Source organism: Nicotiana attenuata, chromosome 2 (genome assembly GCF_001879085.1).
Source record: "Nicotiana attenuata strain UT chromosome 2, NIATTr2, whole genome shotgun sequence".
NCBI lineage: Eukaryota > Viridiplantae > Streptophyta > Magnoliopsida > Solanales > Solanaceae > Nicotiana > Nicotiana attenuata.
The window spans coordinates 52,146,494-52,161,858 of record NC_031990.1 but is presented as its reverse complement, the minus strand read 5'-3'; the positions used below and the strand labels follow the sequence as shown (position 1 = coordinate 52,161,858).

General features: G+C 36.3%; 2 protein-coding genes across 2 annotated transcripts; one reads left to right on the top strand and one right to left on the bottom strand.

Annotated features, from left to right (window-relative positions):
• LOC109209938 (bifunctional purine biosynthesis protein PurH) lies at positions 2,234-10,854 on the top strand. Its single transcript, XM_019373304.1, has 12 exons — positions 2,234-2,479; positions 2,579-2,675; positions 2,900-2,975; positions 3,481-3,577; positions 4,396-4,498; positions 5,720-5,853; positions 6,655-6,832; positions 7,146-7,300; positions 7,477-7,686; positions 9,545-9,892; positions 9,968-10,094; positions 10,370-10,854. Exons 1-12 carry the CDS (start codon positions 2,306-2,308, stop codon positions 10,519-10,521), a joined length of 1,851 nt encoding a protein of 616 aa, XP_019228849.1. The 5' UTR covers positions 2,234-2,305; the 3' UTR covers positions 10,522-10,854.
• On the bottom strand, positions 12,082-15,132 carry LOC109209930 (receptor-like protein 12). Its single transcript, XM_019373298.1, has one exon. It carries the CDS (start codon positions 15,039-15,041, stop codon positions 12,255-12,257), a length of 2,787 nt encoding a protein of 928 aa, XP_019228843.1. The 5' UTR covers positions 15,042-15,132; the 3' UTR covers positions 12,082-12,254.

The following is a 15,365-nucleotide window of genomic DNA, read 5'->3' as shown; positions in this document are numbered from 1 at the left end:
AAAGTATCAAGTTTTTGCTAAAAAATGACCCCTTGCATCTATTTTATCAAAGTAGGGTCGGGTTATAAAAATCCAAAATTGATCCTCGGAACAGGTTCTGCAGTCGCATATGCAACCACATAATGCTTATGCGGTCCGCAAAATAGGTCGCACAATGGCCCTCAGGAACTGGCATTTTCTACTTCGGTCTGCGATCAGTCTGCTGTTCGCAGACCTGTTCTGCGGTCGCACAATGCGACGCGGAACCTCCATCTGACAAATCTCAAGGAATGATATGCAATCAGAGTGCGGCCCGCGAAATGGTTTTACGGTCGCATAATGGGCCGCAAAAATGACATAAAAAATGGCCCAAAAGACTACTTCACTCTGCAGCCATTCTGCGGCCTGCAAAGTGATTATGCGGCCGCATTATGAGCCGCAGAAATGCCCAACTCTGCAAATGAATTCCTTCAACTCCCCAACGCACTGTTCAATCCAAAAAGTCCGAACCACAAAACCTACGCTACCCCGACACCACAACTCCCCAGAAGATTTTCTACTATTATTGATACCTACGCCTACCCCGGCACCACAAAACCCCAACTTTTAGGAAAGATTTTTACGGGGCCTTACACATGCCATAGTAAACCAGGGGTTACTAATGATTTTATTATTTGACATAGCCAGTTGGGTCATCCCGGATATAATATGATGCGCAAAATACTTGAGAATTCACATGATCATTCATTGAAGAACCAAAAGATTCTTCAAACTAAAAAATTCTTTTGTGCTGCATGTTCTCGATGGAAACTGATTATTAGACCATCAATAATTAAAGTTGGCATTGAATCTCTTGCATTTTTAGTACGTATACATGGTGATATATGTGGGCCCATACACCCTTCATGCGGATAATTTAGATATTATATAATTTTGATAGATGCATCTACAAGATGGTCACATGTGTGCTTGTTGTCAACCCGGAATTTGGCATTCCCGAGGTTGTTGGCCGCATTAATACGATTAAAAGCATAATTTATAGATTATGCAATTAAGACACTCCTTCTTGCTAGTGAGTTTACATCACAGGTCTTTAATGATTATTGTATATCAACTGGTATAATAATTGAGCGTTTGGTTGCTCATGCTCTTACTCAAAATGGTCTAGTAGAATCATTGATCAATTAACACATCTAATTAATTGCTAGACTAACGCTTATGATAACAAAAATTTCATCTCGACATGGGAACATGCTATTTGTATGCAACAACTCTTGTATGGATCAGGCCACAAGTTATCATAAAGTCTCCCCATTACAATTGGCTTATGATGAGGAGCCAAATATTTCTCATCTTAGAATATTTGAATGTGTGGTATATTTTTTAATTACTCCACCACAATGCACAAAGACGAGTCCTCAAAGAAGATTGAAATATATATTGGTATACCCAACATTAGGGGGAGAAAATAAGCAGCTGGAATAAGAGACATATTGAAATGCATCGTCTCCAGGATATCAAATAAAGTTTTCATAAGGGGGAGTATAATGCGCGCTGTACTCTTTTTTCCTTAACCAAGGTTTTATCCCAATTGGATTTTTCTGGTAAGGTTTTTAATGAGGCAGTACTCAATACGTATTACAAGATATGTATACTCTTTTTCCTTCACTTGGCTTTTTATCACTGGGTTTTCCTAGTAAGGTTTTAACGAGACACATTATGGGGGAGTGTTATATCCAATATATGTGGATGCCACTTTCAATGTATGTAGATATTCTTTTCGTAACTGTCTTTGGCAAATTCAATACCAAATGAATGAATTCATTAATACATGTAACTTGAGAAGAGATTTTGTAACTTATAAATAGGATGTTATTTCTTAAGAGAACAAAATTTCTTAGATAAATTTAAAATTTGAAAGTCGAGGGTGCAACAATCACTTTTAATGTGAACTTTTCACTCTCCATAAAACTGAATAAGGGTATGCATATGGTCAATTCAAATGGTTTTGAATTATTTCCGCTCATGTAATTACGTTGACTCTCAAGTCTCATGGAATAAAGATATTTATCTCATAATTGATTCACATATATAAATTAAATTAAAAGCAAAAACAAAAAAAATGATCTCGAATAGAATAAGATAAAAAAGCGAAAACAATAAAGAAGTTTCTCAAATTGAAATAAAAAAACTATAAAAAAGTAAAAAAGAAAACAAGACAAAAATGGAATACGGCGGTAAAAATACGCAAAATCAGAGAAGCAAGTAGTAACCCTACTATCGAGTGGAAGTGTGGAACAGAAAGCTTCGTATTATTCATATCACAATGCTTGGTCTCACCAGAACTACGACTTCCGCCTCCGCCTCCGCATCCGCCGCCTCCGCCTCCGCCGCCTCCGCCTCCGCCGCAGCCACGTCAGCTACCGCCACTGTTCACCTCTGCACTCCGCAGCTCCGCACCATCAGACCAAGAACTAGTTTTTGCTTCGGCCAACAACATGTAATGAAAAAAACAAGATAATAATAAAACAAAGCACTCCTATACGTTTTTCCTCTCTTTTTTTTATTCTAATTTTATATAGTTGTCTTTTTGGTTCAGTCCTCAACGACGTCGCATAGGGTGATAGTTCATCCAGTGAAGGCCATGGCTGAAACTGCGGCCACTCCTCACTCTGCTCCTAAGTCCTCCACTTCTGGTATATTTTCTTTTCTAGTTAACCCCTTAACTTTCTGAGATGCGAGTAATAGCCCTTCACTTTTTGAATGGAATAAAGGAATGCTTGATATTATATGTTCGTGTAGTAGAAGTCAGACCACTGTTTAATCACTTTATCAATTTCGATTTTTGAATGTAACAAATGTTAGTTCACGCGCCATATTTTCTTTTGAACTTATTGTTTATGTGTATGATATTTGTTAGGGAGGAAGCAAGCGTTGATATCACTTTCAGATAAGACGGATTTGGCTAAGCTTGGCAATGGTCTTCAGGAATTGGAGTAAATGTTGCAGAAATGATTTAAGATTTTGCGAATTAATTGAAGGATAGTTACAACATCTACTAGTGAAATTGCTTTGGCCTGGAGCTGTTAGTGTGTGTGTTAGCGAAATGCATATCTAATCATATGTACAAGACTACCGAGCTTCACGTGAAAATGCATAATCCTAATCTGCATTGACCACTATATGTTGGAAATTTAGAACCTAAAATTTATACCACTATATGTTGGAAATTTTAAAACTTAAAACTTAGACCACTATATGTTGAGGGGAAGTGGCATTAACTCCATTTGCCAATGTTGTTATCATATCATATTGGCTTAATCTGATTGGAGCTAATGTCTCCTGTGCATTTGCTTTGTGCTCCTTTTGATTAAACTGTACGCATATCTTGCAAATTGAAGTGTCTAACTTACTATATTTACCGGAAAAAATCACGCGCCTTTTTTCATCCCATTGGATAAGTTCTCAGTTTGCAAAGACCTCTTATTTCCTATTTTGCAGGTACACAATTGTCTCAACGGGAGGCACAGCATCGGCATTGGAGGGTGCTGGTGTGTCTGTCACCAAAGTGGAAGAGCTGACACGCTTCCCTGAAATGGTAAGAATTTCTGACCAATGTTCTAAGGTAAAATTGGGACTCGCCATGGAGCGAGGCAATCTCTAAACACCCTGAGGCAACCATGGGGTGCTTAAGTCTCACGGGGCTAGCACCTTGATATGTGGGCATCTGACTCATATGTACTTTTCACTTTGGGCTGTCTGGATTTATGCATTGGATTGTTTGCCATGTATACCCTTGAACATTATCTTTTTATATTTTCTTGTGAAACTTTGAATATAACTTATATGATATGTTGTTCTTCCATAATATAGAATTTTGCTGAATTGGAATATTATTTTTCATATATTACTATACCTTGATAGTTAAAACAATTTTTGTACATTTTTTACTTTTGCAGTTTGATTTTTTTTTTTTCTATAAGATTTCTATTCTTTAATCTATTCCTCATAAAATAAAAATTTTGTGGAGACACCTCATGATAGGTGAAATGCCAGCCCTTGCATCTACACATTTTTTGATAGGACCCTTATAACTATAGTTCTTAACACACTGTTTTTGACCTTCTTTACTTTTATTTTTTTTGCAAGGATGGTTTACTTCTTTTTAGCTGCCTAATGTTGTTTTACATATGATTATTATACTTCTTTTTTCTTTGGCATTTTCAAGTTTCTTGCTCATCTTTTTATGATTCATTGTATATAATTTTCAGATTTTTCTTCTTAATGCTTGGTCCAAATAAATGTTGTGTTACACATCCTCATAGTTGATTTTATAACTTCCATCTGCAAATGAGAGCGGTGACTCATGGAAGTAAATTTCATAAGCATAACTGAAATCTTTTCTCCTTGTCACAGCTTGATGGCCGTGTAAAAACTTTGCATCCAAGCGTTCATGGAGGTATTCTTGCTAGAAGAGATCAGGAGCATCACATGGAAGCTCTGGAAAAGCATGAAATTGGTGAGCTAATTGATTTATATTATCAAAGGAACTTTATGTTATTATTATTTTGATGTCGCTTTTAGAAAACTTTATGATTTGTAGATACGAAACTAACATGTATGATTTTTTTAACTTTCCAATTTCTAAACTGCACATATTTTATACTGTAACCTAATTAAATAGTGACATTGGACGAGTTCCATGTACATGATTATCAAAGTATTCCTGCATATGATTGTTGAAATCACAATAAACGAAATAGTTAACCATGTTTACTTTGAAATATGAGATTATAGTCTATTTCAGAAGTGTTATATTCCATCCACTAATAGACCACTTTTACTTTCAATGACTAGCCAAGTTTAACATTTTAGTGGCACTTGCTGTATGTACTGATCTTTTTAGTTTCATTAACATTCAAATCAAATGCCGATCACTTAATACTTTAAAAACTTAAGTGCCAAAATTAGTTATTCAAACAAACCCTTTATGTTGCATGTGCAGCAGTTGATTCGTTTTGCCTCTTAAGCTTGTTTTCCATTATGATGTTTGCTTGAGCAGTGTTATCAAAGGCGCGCTTAAGCCTTGAAGTGAGGCTCAAAACATGTTGAGCGCTTCGCCTCGCTTAGTGGGCGCTTCAACATTTTCATCAAGGCTCTAAGGCATACTTTTCCTTGCCAATGAGCGTAATCCTGAAGAGACGATACTAAACAATTGATATATCACTTTATTGTAAATTTTCTTCTATTTCATTCTCCATATATTTGGTATTCATGGTTATAGATATTAGTCTTGGACTACACATACATATTTGTAATTTTTCTCCATTTGCGCCTTTCTTATTAAAGCTCATGCTTTATTTGCGTTTTGTGCTGAAAGCCCCAAGCCCCCAACAGACCTTAGAGCTTTTTTGCGCTTTTCGCCTTTGATAACACTGTGCTTGAGACTAGTCTATTGCCGACATTGGTGGTGTTTATGCTAGTACATTGTTTCATTCATATTCCTTAATATGCTGATGAAAATTCAGATCTTTAACACTTATCCAAAATGGGGTAAAACACTAGATATGGACTTTTATGGATCAAGCTCTATGTTGCAAGTAAACAATATTTTGCAATATGAAAGTACTTATTGCATTGTTGCTAAAAAAGCCTATGCTCTGGCATACATCTACTTTTCTCATAGGTGTATGATGTGATATTAGGAAACAAATGAAATTCACGAGGTTTTCATCTGCAGGTACATTTGATGTTGTAGTGGTCAACTTGTATCCCTTTTATGCCAAGGTTTCTTCTTCAAGCGGAATTTCATTTGAGGATGGAATTGAAAACATCGATATTGGCGGACCTGCCATGATTAGAGCTGCTGCAAAGGTTCCTCAGCTTATTACCTTTCTGTGGCTTGCACTTTGTATAAAGACAAGTTACTTTTGTCTTGATGCATTTCCCCCTTTTCTTACATCTGTGGCATCTATCTAGGTATAAATATTAGAAGACATAATTCCACCACCTGCACCTCTGTATCTTAAGCTTTGGCACATAAATTTCACTTGTGAACCAATGTTTTTTCATCTGTTACAGCTGTAGGTTTTCTTAGGCACATGCATTTGCTTCCTGGTCTAAATTGGATACAATACTCTGCAATCATGACTTAGAAAAAACATGATTTTTTCTCTGCTCGGAGTTTGTGAGATCTGGCTTATATAGGAGTGCTCAATATATCTGAAAGGTTGTAGGATACAGTAGGTACAGCTGAAGTTAAAAATAGCCTCCGAACTAAATAATGCCATTGTATGCTGTGTAGGATGCTCTTATCCATTATAAAGTATCTGAATTAGTGAAGGAGTTAAGTTACATTTTAACTATGCTAAAATACTATGAATTGCTTTTCTGGATAAAGTGTTAACAGTTAACATGATATAAGTGTATCTACCATACATCAATAACAAAATTGTATTTGGTAAAATCATGGTTAGTGCCTTATTTTCTGACATTAATAAAACTACCTTCTTTAAGAAATACGCAGGCTGAGTCTGTGTTGTATCTACACAGCTTTGTTTCTAACTGTGGATAATGCTTATTGAACACCACCTTCTTTAAGAAATACACGTGCTGAGTCTCTGTGTTGTATCTACACAGCTTTGTTTCTAACTGTGGATAATGCTTATTGAACAGAATCATAGGGATGTTCTGGTCGTGGTTGATTCTGAAGATTACCCAGCTCTTTTGGAATTTCTTCGAGGAGATAATGTTGACCAACAATTTCGAAGGAAGTTGGCCTGGAAAGCTTTTCAACATGTCGCTTCTTATGATTCTGCAGTTTCAGAGTGGCTTTGGAAGCAGACTGTAGGAGGTATTCCCTTTCAAAACAGACAGCGCTATGAATTATAAAAGCTCCCTCCCTTTCCCGCATCCTCTCTCCCCATAGAAGAAAAAATGGTTCAATAAAGAACTTAAAACATTAAATTGACCGTCGTCAGCCTCTACATTTGAAATAGATGTAAAGGTTAATAGTGTTGTACAGAAAAATAAGTCTTCAAATTTATTTAAAATTTTATTTAACTGTAAAAGTGGGGTACAGAAAAATAGTGTTGTTAAAAGTGGGGGGGGGGGGGGGGGGTTCATCTGCAAGTATGCTGATTGATGACTTTGGTCTCTGTTGGTAGATAAGTTCCCTCCTGGCTTGACAGTTCCACTTCATCTAAAAAGCTTACTTAGATATGGCGAAAACCCTCACCAGAAGGCTGCAGTTTATGTTGACAAGTCTCTATCTGAGGTTAATGCGGGTGGAATTGCAACTGTTGTCCAACACCACGGCAAGGTTAGAATTTTGATGTTTACTTTGTATTGTTCATCTGAACTTGGCTTATCTTCAAATTCTATGTAGTCTATTTGTACTCTGGATAATTGATCTATTGTGCTGTAAATTTAACATACATGAATGGAGTTCTTCTGGTTGAGGTTTCAGTGCTAATTACTGGCTTTTTCTCGATGCAGGAGATGTCATATAACAACTATCTTGACGCCGATGCAGCTTGGAATTGTGTGTGTGAGTTTAATAAACCAACATGTGTGGTTGTGAAGCATACAAATCCTTGTGGAGTAGCATCACGGGATGATATCATTGAAGCATATAGGCTAGCTGTAAAAGCAGATCCAGTTAGTGCATTTGGTGGTATAGTAGCCTTCAATGTCGAAGTTGATGAGGTGAAGTTGCTCAATGGACCTTTTCAGATTCATAATCTGAGTCTTTTTGTTGATTATGATCTTGCTATTAGGCTTTTTCTTGTTTCTTCTAGAAACCTAAATGGGCAATGATGCATTGTGTTGTCAGACGGCACTTTTTTGATAGTGATAGGGCCATTAGGTCCCTCCCTTCCATATCAACTTTTAAAGGGAGGAATAAATGAAAAAGATCTGGGTAACACATTGAAGTGATTAGGTTCTACCACCATCACCTAGCATTATCTTTTTTATGTCCTATTCATCTTTTTCTGTTATACGGTTTTATTGAGAAAGAACGTTCAAGATATGCTTTATATCTTGTTAGTACAATATACATTTTCAAAAATAGAAGTAATCTTGTAGTTCCCCTCATGGAAAGAGGTGACAGCTTGTAAATATAGGGAGAAGATCTGGAGAACGAGTTCTGTGAGCTCCCTCATGGTTTTTGGGTATGAAGGCATATGTGCAGTCTCAGTCACTCTTTGAAGCAAATATTGTGATTAAAATGGGGGACGGAAGAAGTACAAAGTTCTGGCAAGACGCTTGGCTGGGCCATACTCCCCTCAAAATTGAACTTCCTGATTTATATAATCTGATAGTGGATACAGAAGTTGCAATCAGTCAGCGGCGGAGTGGAAATGCTTGTAACCTTAATTTTAGAGGGCAGTGTTTTGACTGGGAGGTGGATAGGCTAGTTCAGCTGATATAAGTGCCAAAACAATTCCAGAGGCTATAGATTCACTTAGGTGGAAAAGACTAGGCAATGAGGTATTCTCTGTAGGGTCATGCTATAAAGGTTAAACAATGGGTGTGGTAGCACTCCTCAGTGGCCACTGAAGATGATTTTGGAGAAAAGTTGCACCGTACAAAGTAGCATGTTTTATGAGTGTTGCTGCCCATGAAGCTAACATCACCCAAAGTGATCTACAGCGAAGGGGTCTGCCTTTGTGCAGCAGATGTTTTTTGTGTTATGAAGATGAGGTGACTTGCAATCACTTGTTCTTACATTATCGGGCAGCAAACAAGTGTGGGGGTTGTTTTTCAGCATTTTTGGACAGACATCAATTGTTAAAAGACCTACTGATTTGTTGGAGGTGCTGCTGTCCTAATAAGACAATTAATGCTGGATTACTATTTTTGCTTGTGTCTGTTGGTACTTTGGAAAGAGAGGAATGCAAGGCGTTTTGATGGAAAGAATAGCTCAGTTCAGATCTAGAAAATTGGTGTTCTGGCCTATTGGCAGCTTCATGTAATTTACAGGCTATATATGCTAAATAGGCATGACTGACTTTATTAGCTCACTATGGATTGACTATTTTTTGCTATTAATAAAATTTATTTACTGATAAAAAAATAGAAGTAATCTTATAGTTCAACTGGTGCATAAACTCTCCTAAGGCACAAAAAGAGAACAACAAAAAGGGGAAAGGTGGAAAGTTTCACACAATTTAACCAAAGAAGAGAACAGGTGAAGAGGCTCCAAGCATTTTGACTTAATTCGTTATGCAAGAAGACTGTTTCTGTCATCCTTTTCCCTTATTTGTCAACCAAGGTGATGTTTCGTGCTGTTAAAATGAATAACGAAGCAGTATTTGGTTAGGAAGATTGCAACCGAAGAATAAGTCTATCAGTTGCTTCCCCTTTCAAATGTCTATACAGTGTCTATGCCTGATTTTTTGTATGTGGTACTGCTTTTTATAGGAGTTGGGCTTGAAATAAAAATTTTAAGCCTTGCTATCTCGCACCTTGAAGTTGTTGAGGAAATGCAAAATCAAACTTAAATTTAGGTGTCACGTCAAGGTGGATAATCTTTTAATTAATCTGTTTTGGTTCTTTGCAGGCTCTTGCAAAGGATATTCGAGAATTTAGAAGCCCTACAGATGGTGAGACTAGAATGTTTTATGAAATAGTAGTCGCACCAAAGTATACAGAGAAGGGTCTTGAGGTCCTCCGTGGGAAGTCTAAGACTTTGAGAATCCTTGAGGCAAGTAAAAACAGCAAGGGAAAGCTTTCACTCAGACAGATTGGTGGCGGTTGGTTAGCTCAGGATTCAGATGATTTGACCCCTGAAGATATCCAATTCAATGTCATGTCTGAAAAAACTCCACAAGAAAATGAGCTTAATGATGCACAGTTTGCCTGGTTATGTGTCAAGCATGTCAAGAGCAATGCCATAGTAATTGCAAAGGTACTTTCTGCATGCTATATCTAATGGATGACATTTCTTTAATTATTTTTCTTAAGCTAATATTTTATATTGCAGAACAATTGTATGTTAGGAATGGGAAGTGGACAGCCGAATCGTCTAGAGAGTTTGAGGATAGCTATGAGGAAAGCTGGAGATGAAGTAAAAGGAGCCGCTTTGGCGAGTGATGCTTTCTTCCCATTTGGTACATACCTCTATTTGGTTATACGTGTAGCAATAGAGCAAATCTCACATTTTATAAGAAAATGAGATGATAGGTCTCAATAAACTTTGACTAGTTGAAAGTGTCAATTTTAAGAAAATATACCATAATGAACTGTAACTGAAAATTTTGTGGAGAAACTGTTACCTTCTTCTGATGTTATGGTGCCTTGGACAAGCATTTCTGATTTTCTTTTGGGGCGGTTTCTGATTGAAGTTCTCTTGAACTAACTGTTTTTCTTTTCTGAATTAAAACAGCATGGAATGACGCTGTTGAAGAGGCGTGTCAAAGTGGAGTGAGCGTTATTGCAGAGCCAGGAGGGAGCATAAGGGACAAAGATGCAGTGGATTGCTGTAACAAGTACGGAGTCTCGCTTGTTTTCACCAATGTGAGACACTTTAGGCATTAAGAATTTGGTAGGACATCATTGGATTCATAATCTATCATATTTACAAAGAGCTTGTGACAGCTAAAATGCATCTCAAGTGTTTGATAAGTTTGAGGAATAATTTGTGATTTAAAAGGGAGGTATTCTGTAACATCTAGTGTGTATTATAGCAGAACTGTACTTCTGGCGGGAATTTTACTTGGTGGTTGGCGAGCAAATTTTCCTAGTACTTTAATGGGCTTTGTTAGACGAGTAAGAGCAATGTTGAAGACCCACTCAGAAGTGATTGAGCATGCAAGTGTAACGATTGGTTACTAATTTTATTTCTCTGGTATAAAGTTTTTGTTTTAAAGATGTTTTGTTATTTTTCATTTGAGGGAAAAAGGCCAAAATTGTCCCTCTACTTTGGACAATTAGCCACGTTTATACCCGTTTTTACTTTCCGTCTAAAATTGTTCCTACCGTTAGCATAGTAAATAAAATTACCCCTAATACTAACGGATATCCAACGTGGTACCTGGGACCCATAATAATTTGCCAACGACGCGAATGTGAATTTAGTCGGGTCCTAATGTAAGTACCAAATACCAGATCGGAAACATAAGAATTAGAGAGAAAAAGAGAGCGGTTCTACTTATAGTTTGTGTTCACATGTCATTATTGAGCATTCTTAATTAATTAAAAAAAGTACAATGTTCTAATTTGCTTCAATCTTTAGTTTGATTCATTTTTACGTATTTACGAAATTACTTTACTTCATAATCCTGACCCAAATTACGAAGAATAAACAACAACAATAACAACAACGATCCAGTAAAATCTTACTAGTAGGTCTGGGTACGAAGAATAAACAACCTAACTTTATATTCATTAGGATCAAGACTAGTAAAACATGCATGTAATCAAGAAGCAATTTTTTTAAGCAAATTTTTTGCTATTAATTGAAATTGAAATTCACCAACTTTACACAGTACAATCATGATTAATGCAGATACATCTCACAAAATTTACCAAAATAAATGATTTAATTTATCCTTGCGTTGGTGCATCATTGATCTCTATTCCTTGTTTTGTCACACCATAATCAATTGCAAGATCATGCATTGGTCTCGTGGGTGGGTAATCGTTGATCTCTGCCCCTTGTTTTGCCACACCGTGATCAATTCCAAGACCATGCACTGGTCTCGTGGGTGGGTAATCGTTGATCTCTACCCCTTGTTTTGGCGCGCTAAAATCATTATGATGTCCATGGGGTGGGCAAACATAGAATTCTTCACTTTCTTTTAGTTCTTCACCTTTATTACTAAGACAATGACTTGCTCTACCATTCTTATTTGCTTAGTTGACAAATTATTATGGGGTCCCAGGAGCCACGTTGGATATCCGTTAGTATTAGGGGTAATTTTATTTACTATGCTAACGGTAGGTACAATTTTAGACGGAAAGTAGAAACGGGTATAAACGTGGCTAATTGTCCAAAGTAGAGGGACAATTTTGGCCTTTTCCCCAATATTTAAATGGGACATAGCTTGCAGCCAAGACCAAAAGCTTGTCGCAGTTCTATTATAGCTGAAATTGCAGAGACAAGGAAAACAGCAACTTCTTGAATTACAAAAGAAATTTGTTTAAAAAGAATTTTCTTATCCTATTGTACATGAAATGCTAACAAATTTCATCCTACTAAATGTGCAAAATATTGAAACACAACCAAGTATACATGAACAGAAATCTCCTCAGTGTCACATCTTTACAAATTATGCATGCCACGATTTCCATTTTCTATCTAAAAAACGATAATAGGCATATCTCCACGATCTTATGAAAAGCAAAGGAGCAGTTACACCCCAAAATGTCACAATGAATCCTATTGCCATAGAAATATAGAACCACTCCACTTCATTATCATCTTCACTTCTGTCAACTTCTTCATTTCCAATCTCAGGATTTTCACCTTCATCACTGCATCTCTCCGAAAGCGGAAGCCCGCAAAGTTTATTTCCAGAAAAACTTGAAGAGCCAAAAGTTTGAAGTTGAGTTCCCACAGGAATCCTCCCTGATAGATTGTTGTGAGATACATTCAAGTAGCTTAAAGAAAACAAACTCGAAACGCTTCGTGGTATTTCTCCAGAAAGTTGATTATTTGAAAGATCAAGTGATTCTAACACCTTCATATTGCCAATGTCCTTTGGAATACTACCAGTCAAATGATTGTTGGAGAAATTTAATGATCTCAATCCAACAAGAGTTGTTAGATTCATAGGAATGTTTCCAGAAAGATTGTTGTTAGAAAGATCCATACTTGTAAACAATGACAAAATGGTATCATACTGGTATATGTTACCCTTAGTTGCTACTCTTGCACTCTCTCTGAAAACTCCAACATAATAAGAATAGTCCATCTCCTCATCTGCATCTCTAATTATCTTCCTTCCATTGACCATTGCTGTGAAATTGTTAACACACATCGGTATATCTCCAAACAACTTGTTGTTGGCAAGATCCAAGATTTGGAGATCACTGAGTTGGCAAAGTTCTGGAGGTAATTCACCATCGAATTTGTTTGACCGAAGACTCAGGACTGTCAAATTCGAAAGCTTTGTACCCAACCAAGTTGGTAAATTTCCATCAAGCTCATTCTCATTCAAATCTATTTTCCACAAATTTGTGCAGTTGTTTAAGGATGAAGGCAATGAACCGGAAAGTCTGTTTCTTTTCAAGTCCAAAGATTTCAACTTGCTTAAAGCACCAATGGATCTTGGAATACCTCCACTTAGCTTATTTTCTCCCAAGTTGAGAACTTCCAACTCCGGCCAATTCATCCAACAATCAGGAATTTCTTCGGACAAAAGATTTCCCCCTAGATGTAGAATCGTTAACATGTAAGATTCATTCCTTTTATCGCACAAGAAGTTAGTTAAACCTTCAGACAAAGAGTTATCCGAAAGGTCTAACTCGGTTACCATTGTTGGAATATGAGGGAGTGAACCACTAAAGTTGTTGGAATTCAAGTACATTAACCAAGGACCTCCACTTCCAATGGAATCAGAGGAAATTGAGAATGTTGGAATTTCACCAATAAGTTGGTTGTGAGAAATATTGAGGAAACGAATTTGAGACGATAAGTTCCAGAACCAAGTTGGAACCTGACCTACTATTCCAACATTTGATATGTCCAAATTCATTATTGATTGTTGAGATTGGATCCACAGAGGGAACTTAGGGCCTAAGCGCCAACCGCCTATTAAAATGTCACTAGCTTGAAAAGGCGGAATCCAATCAGAACTCACACTTAAAGTCAAATTACTCTTAGTTGCTTGGAAAAACTTCAAATTTGTCAAGTTAGTGAAATGATCTTCTGTTAACACTCCTTCCAACTTATTATTTTCCATGAAACAGAATTGTAGATTTGAAAGTTGGCCAAAACTTTTAGGAAGATTTCCAACTAATTTGTTGTCATTTAGTCTTAAATTCCTCAAAGAAGAACAATTTCCTGAGCCTATTGGAGGGCAATCATACATAGTATTGAAAATCTCAGATACTTCTCCTTCGAATCGATTTTCTGAAAGATCAAGATCTTCTAATTTCCCTAACTTTCCAATTACACTTGGTAATTTTCCAGATAGTAAATTTACAGACATATCAATACTAGTTAGAGATGTCAAATTTGAAATGAAATCTGAAACTTTTCCCTCAAGTTTGTTTTCCCTCAGGTTAAGTGTTTCAAGATTTTTGCATCCATATAGCCAATTTGGGATAGTGGAATTCAGGTTATTAATAGCAAGATTAAGATAACTAAGTTTGCAAAAATGTCCAACTCTACTTGGTATTTGACCCTCTAAAAGACAATTACTTAAGTCAATATATTCAAGATTATTTAGGTCAAATAACCATTGAGGCAAAACAGAATTAAATAAATTGCTAGAAGCACTTAATGTAGTAAAAAAAGTCAAGTTAAAAGGACCCTTAGGAAATGAACCAATGAAATTACTTCCAGTAAATTCAAGAGAAACAAGATTACTAAAACTGAAAACCCACCCTGGAATTGAAGAACTAAAGTTATTCAAAGAAAGATCAAGATTTTCAAGAACAGAATTGTTATGATCAAATATAGAAGGAATTGAATGAAGACTACAATTCGAAAAACGAAGATTAACCAAAGAAGGAAGTATATTAATCACCTCAGTCCAGTTTGTAGCTTTACTTAAATCCACACCTGACATGTCCAAAAGATTAAGATTTTCAAGACTTGACAACCAATGGAAATTATCAATCATTAGACCTTTAATTTCAGCATAATCCCAACCATTAATGGATAACTCAATAACAGAACCAGTTACATTGTGGCATAAAATTCCTTCCCAATTACAGCAATCTTCGCCATCAATCCAAGTGGAGAGTATATTTGTAGGATCATTTGCTTCTTTTTTTAACCTTAGTAAAGCACGTTTCTCATTTTCTTTGCAAATTCCAGCACAAGAACTAAACTTAAATGTAATTATTAAAGAGATAAATAGGACAAGTACTAAGTACAGCCTTCTCATTTTCTGTGAAAGTTTAATAAAAGAATGTGCACAAAAAAAAGTAGAATTAGCAAAGTTTGGCCGTATGATATATATATAAATTTGAGTGACAGATTCGTCTGAAATTATAATGTAAAAGTGATAGCTAGTTGTTACTCAATGAATTGGGATATTCTTTCTTGCCATTAAGTTTGACCTTTTACACGCTAAAGGTTCAGATCTTTATAAAGGAGAAAGAGTTGACAAAATTTTATAGTACTAAGCGACACGAGCTAAAAGACGAAAAAAGATGTAGAGAAAAGGAATACGAAATGATTAAAAAATGAAGGTACTTAGAAGCCAAGA

Coding starts and splice junctions, on each gene's coding strand:
- LOC109209938 (XM_019373304.1), top strand. CDS start 2,306: ATGCTTGGTCTCACCAGAACTACGACTTCCGCCTCCGCCTCCGCATCC. Junction 3,578..4,395: donor TGACACGCTTCCCTGAAATG/GTAAGAATTTCT, acceptor TCCTTGTCACAG/CTTGATGGCCGTGTAAAAAC. Junction 6,833..7,145: donor TTGGAAGCAGACTGTAGGAG/GTATTCCCTTTC, acceptor CTCTGTTGGTAG/ATAAGTTCCCTCCTGGCTTG.
- LOC109209930 (XM_019373298.1), bottom strand. CDS start 15,041: ATGAGAAGGCTGTACTTAGTACTTGTCCTATTTATCTCTTTAATAATT.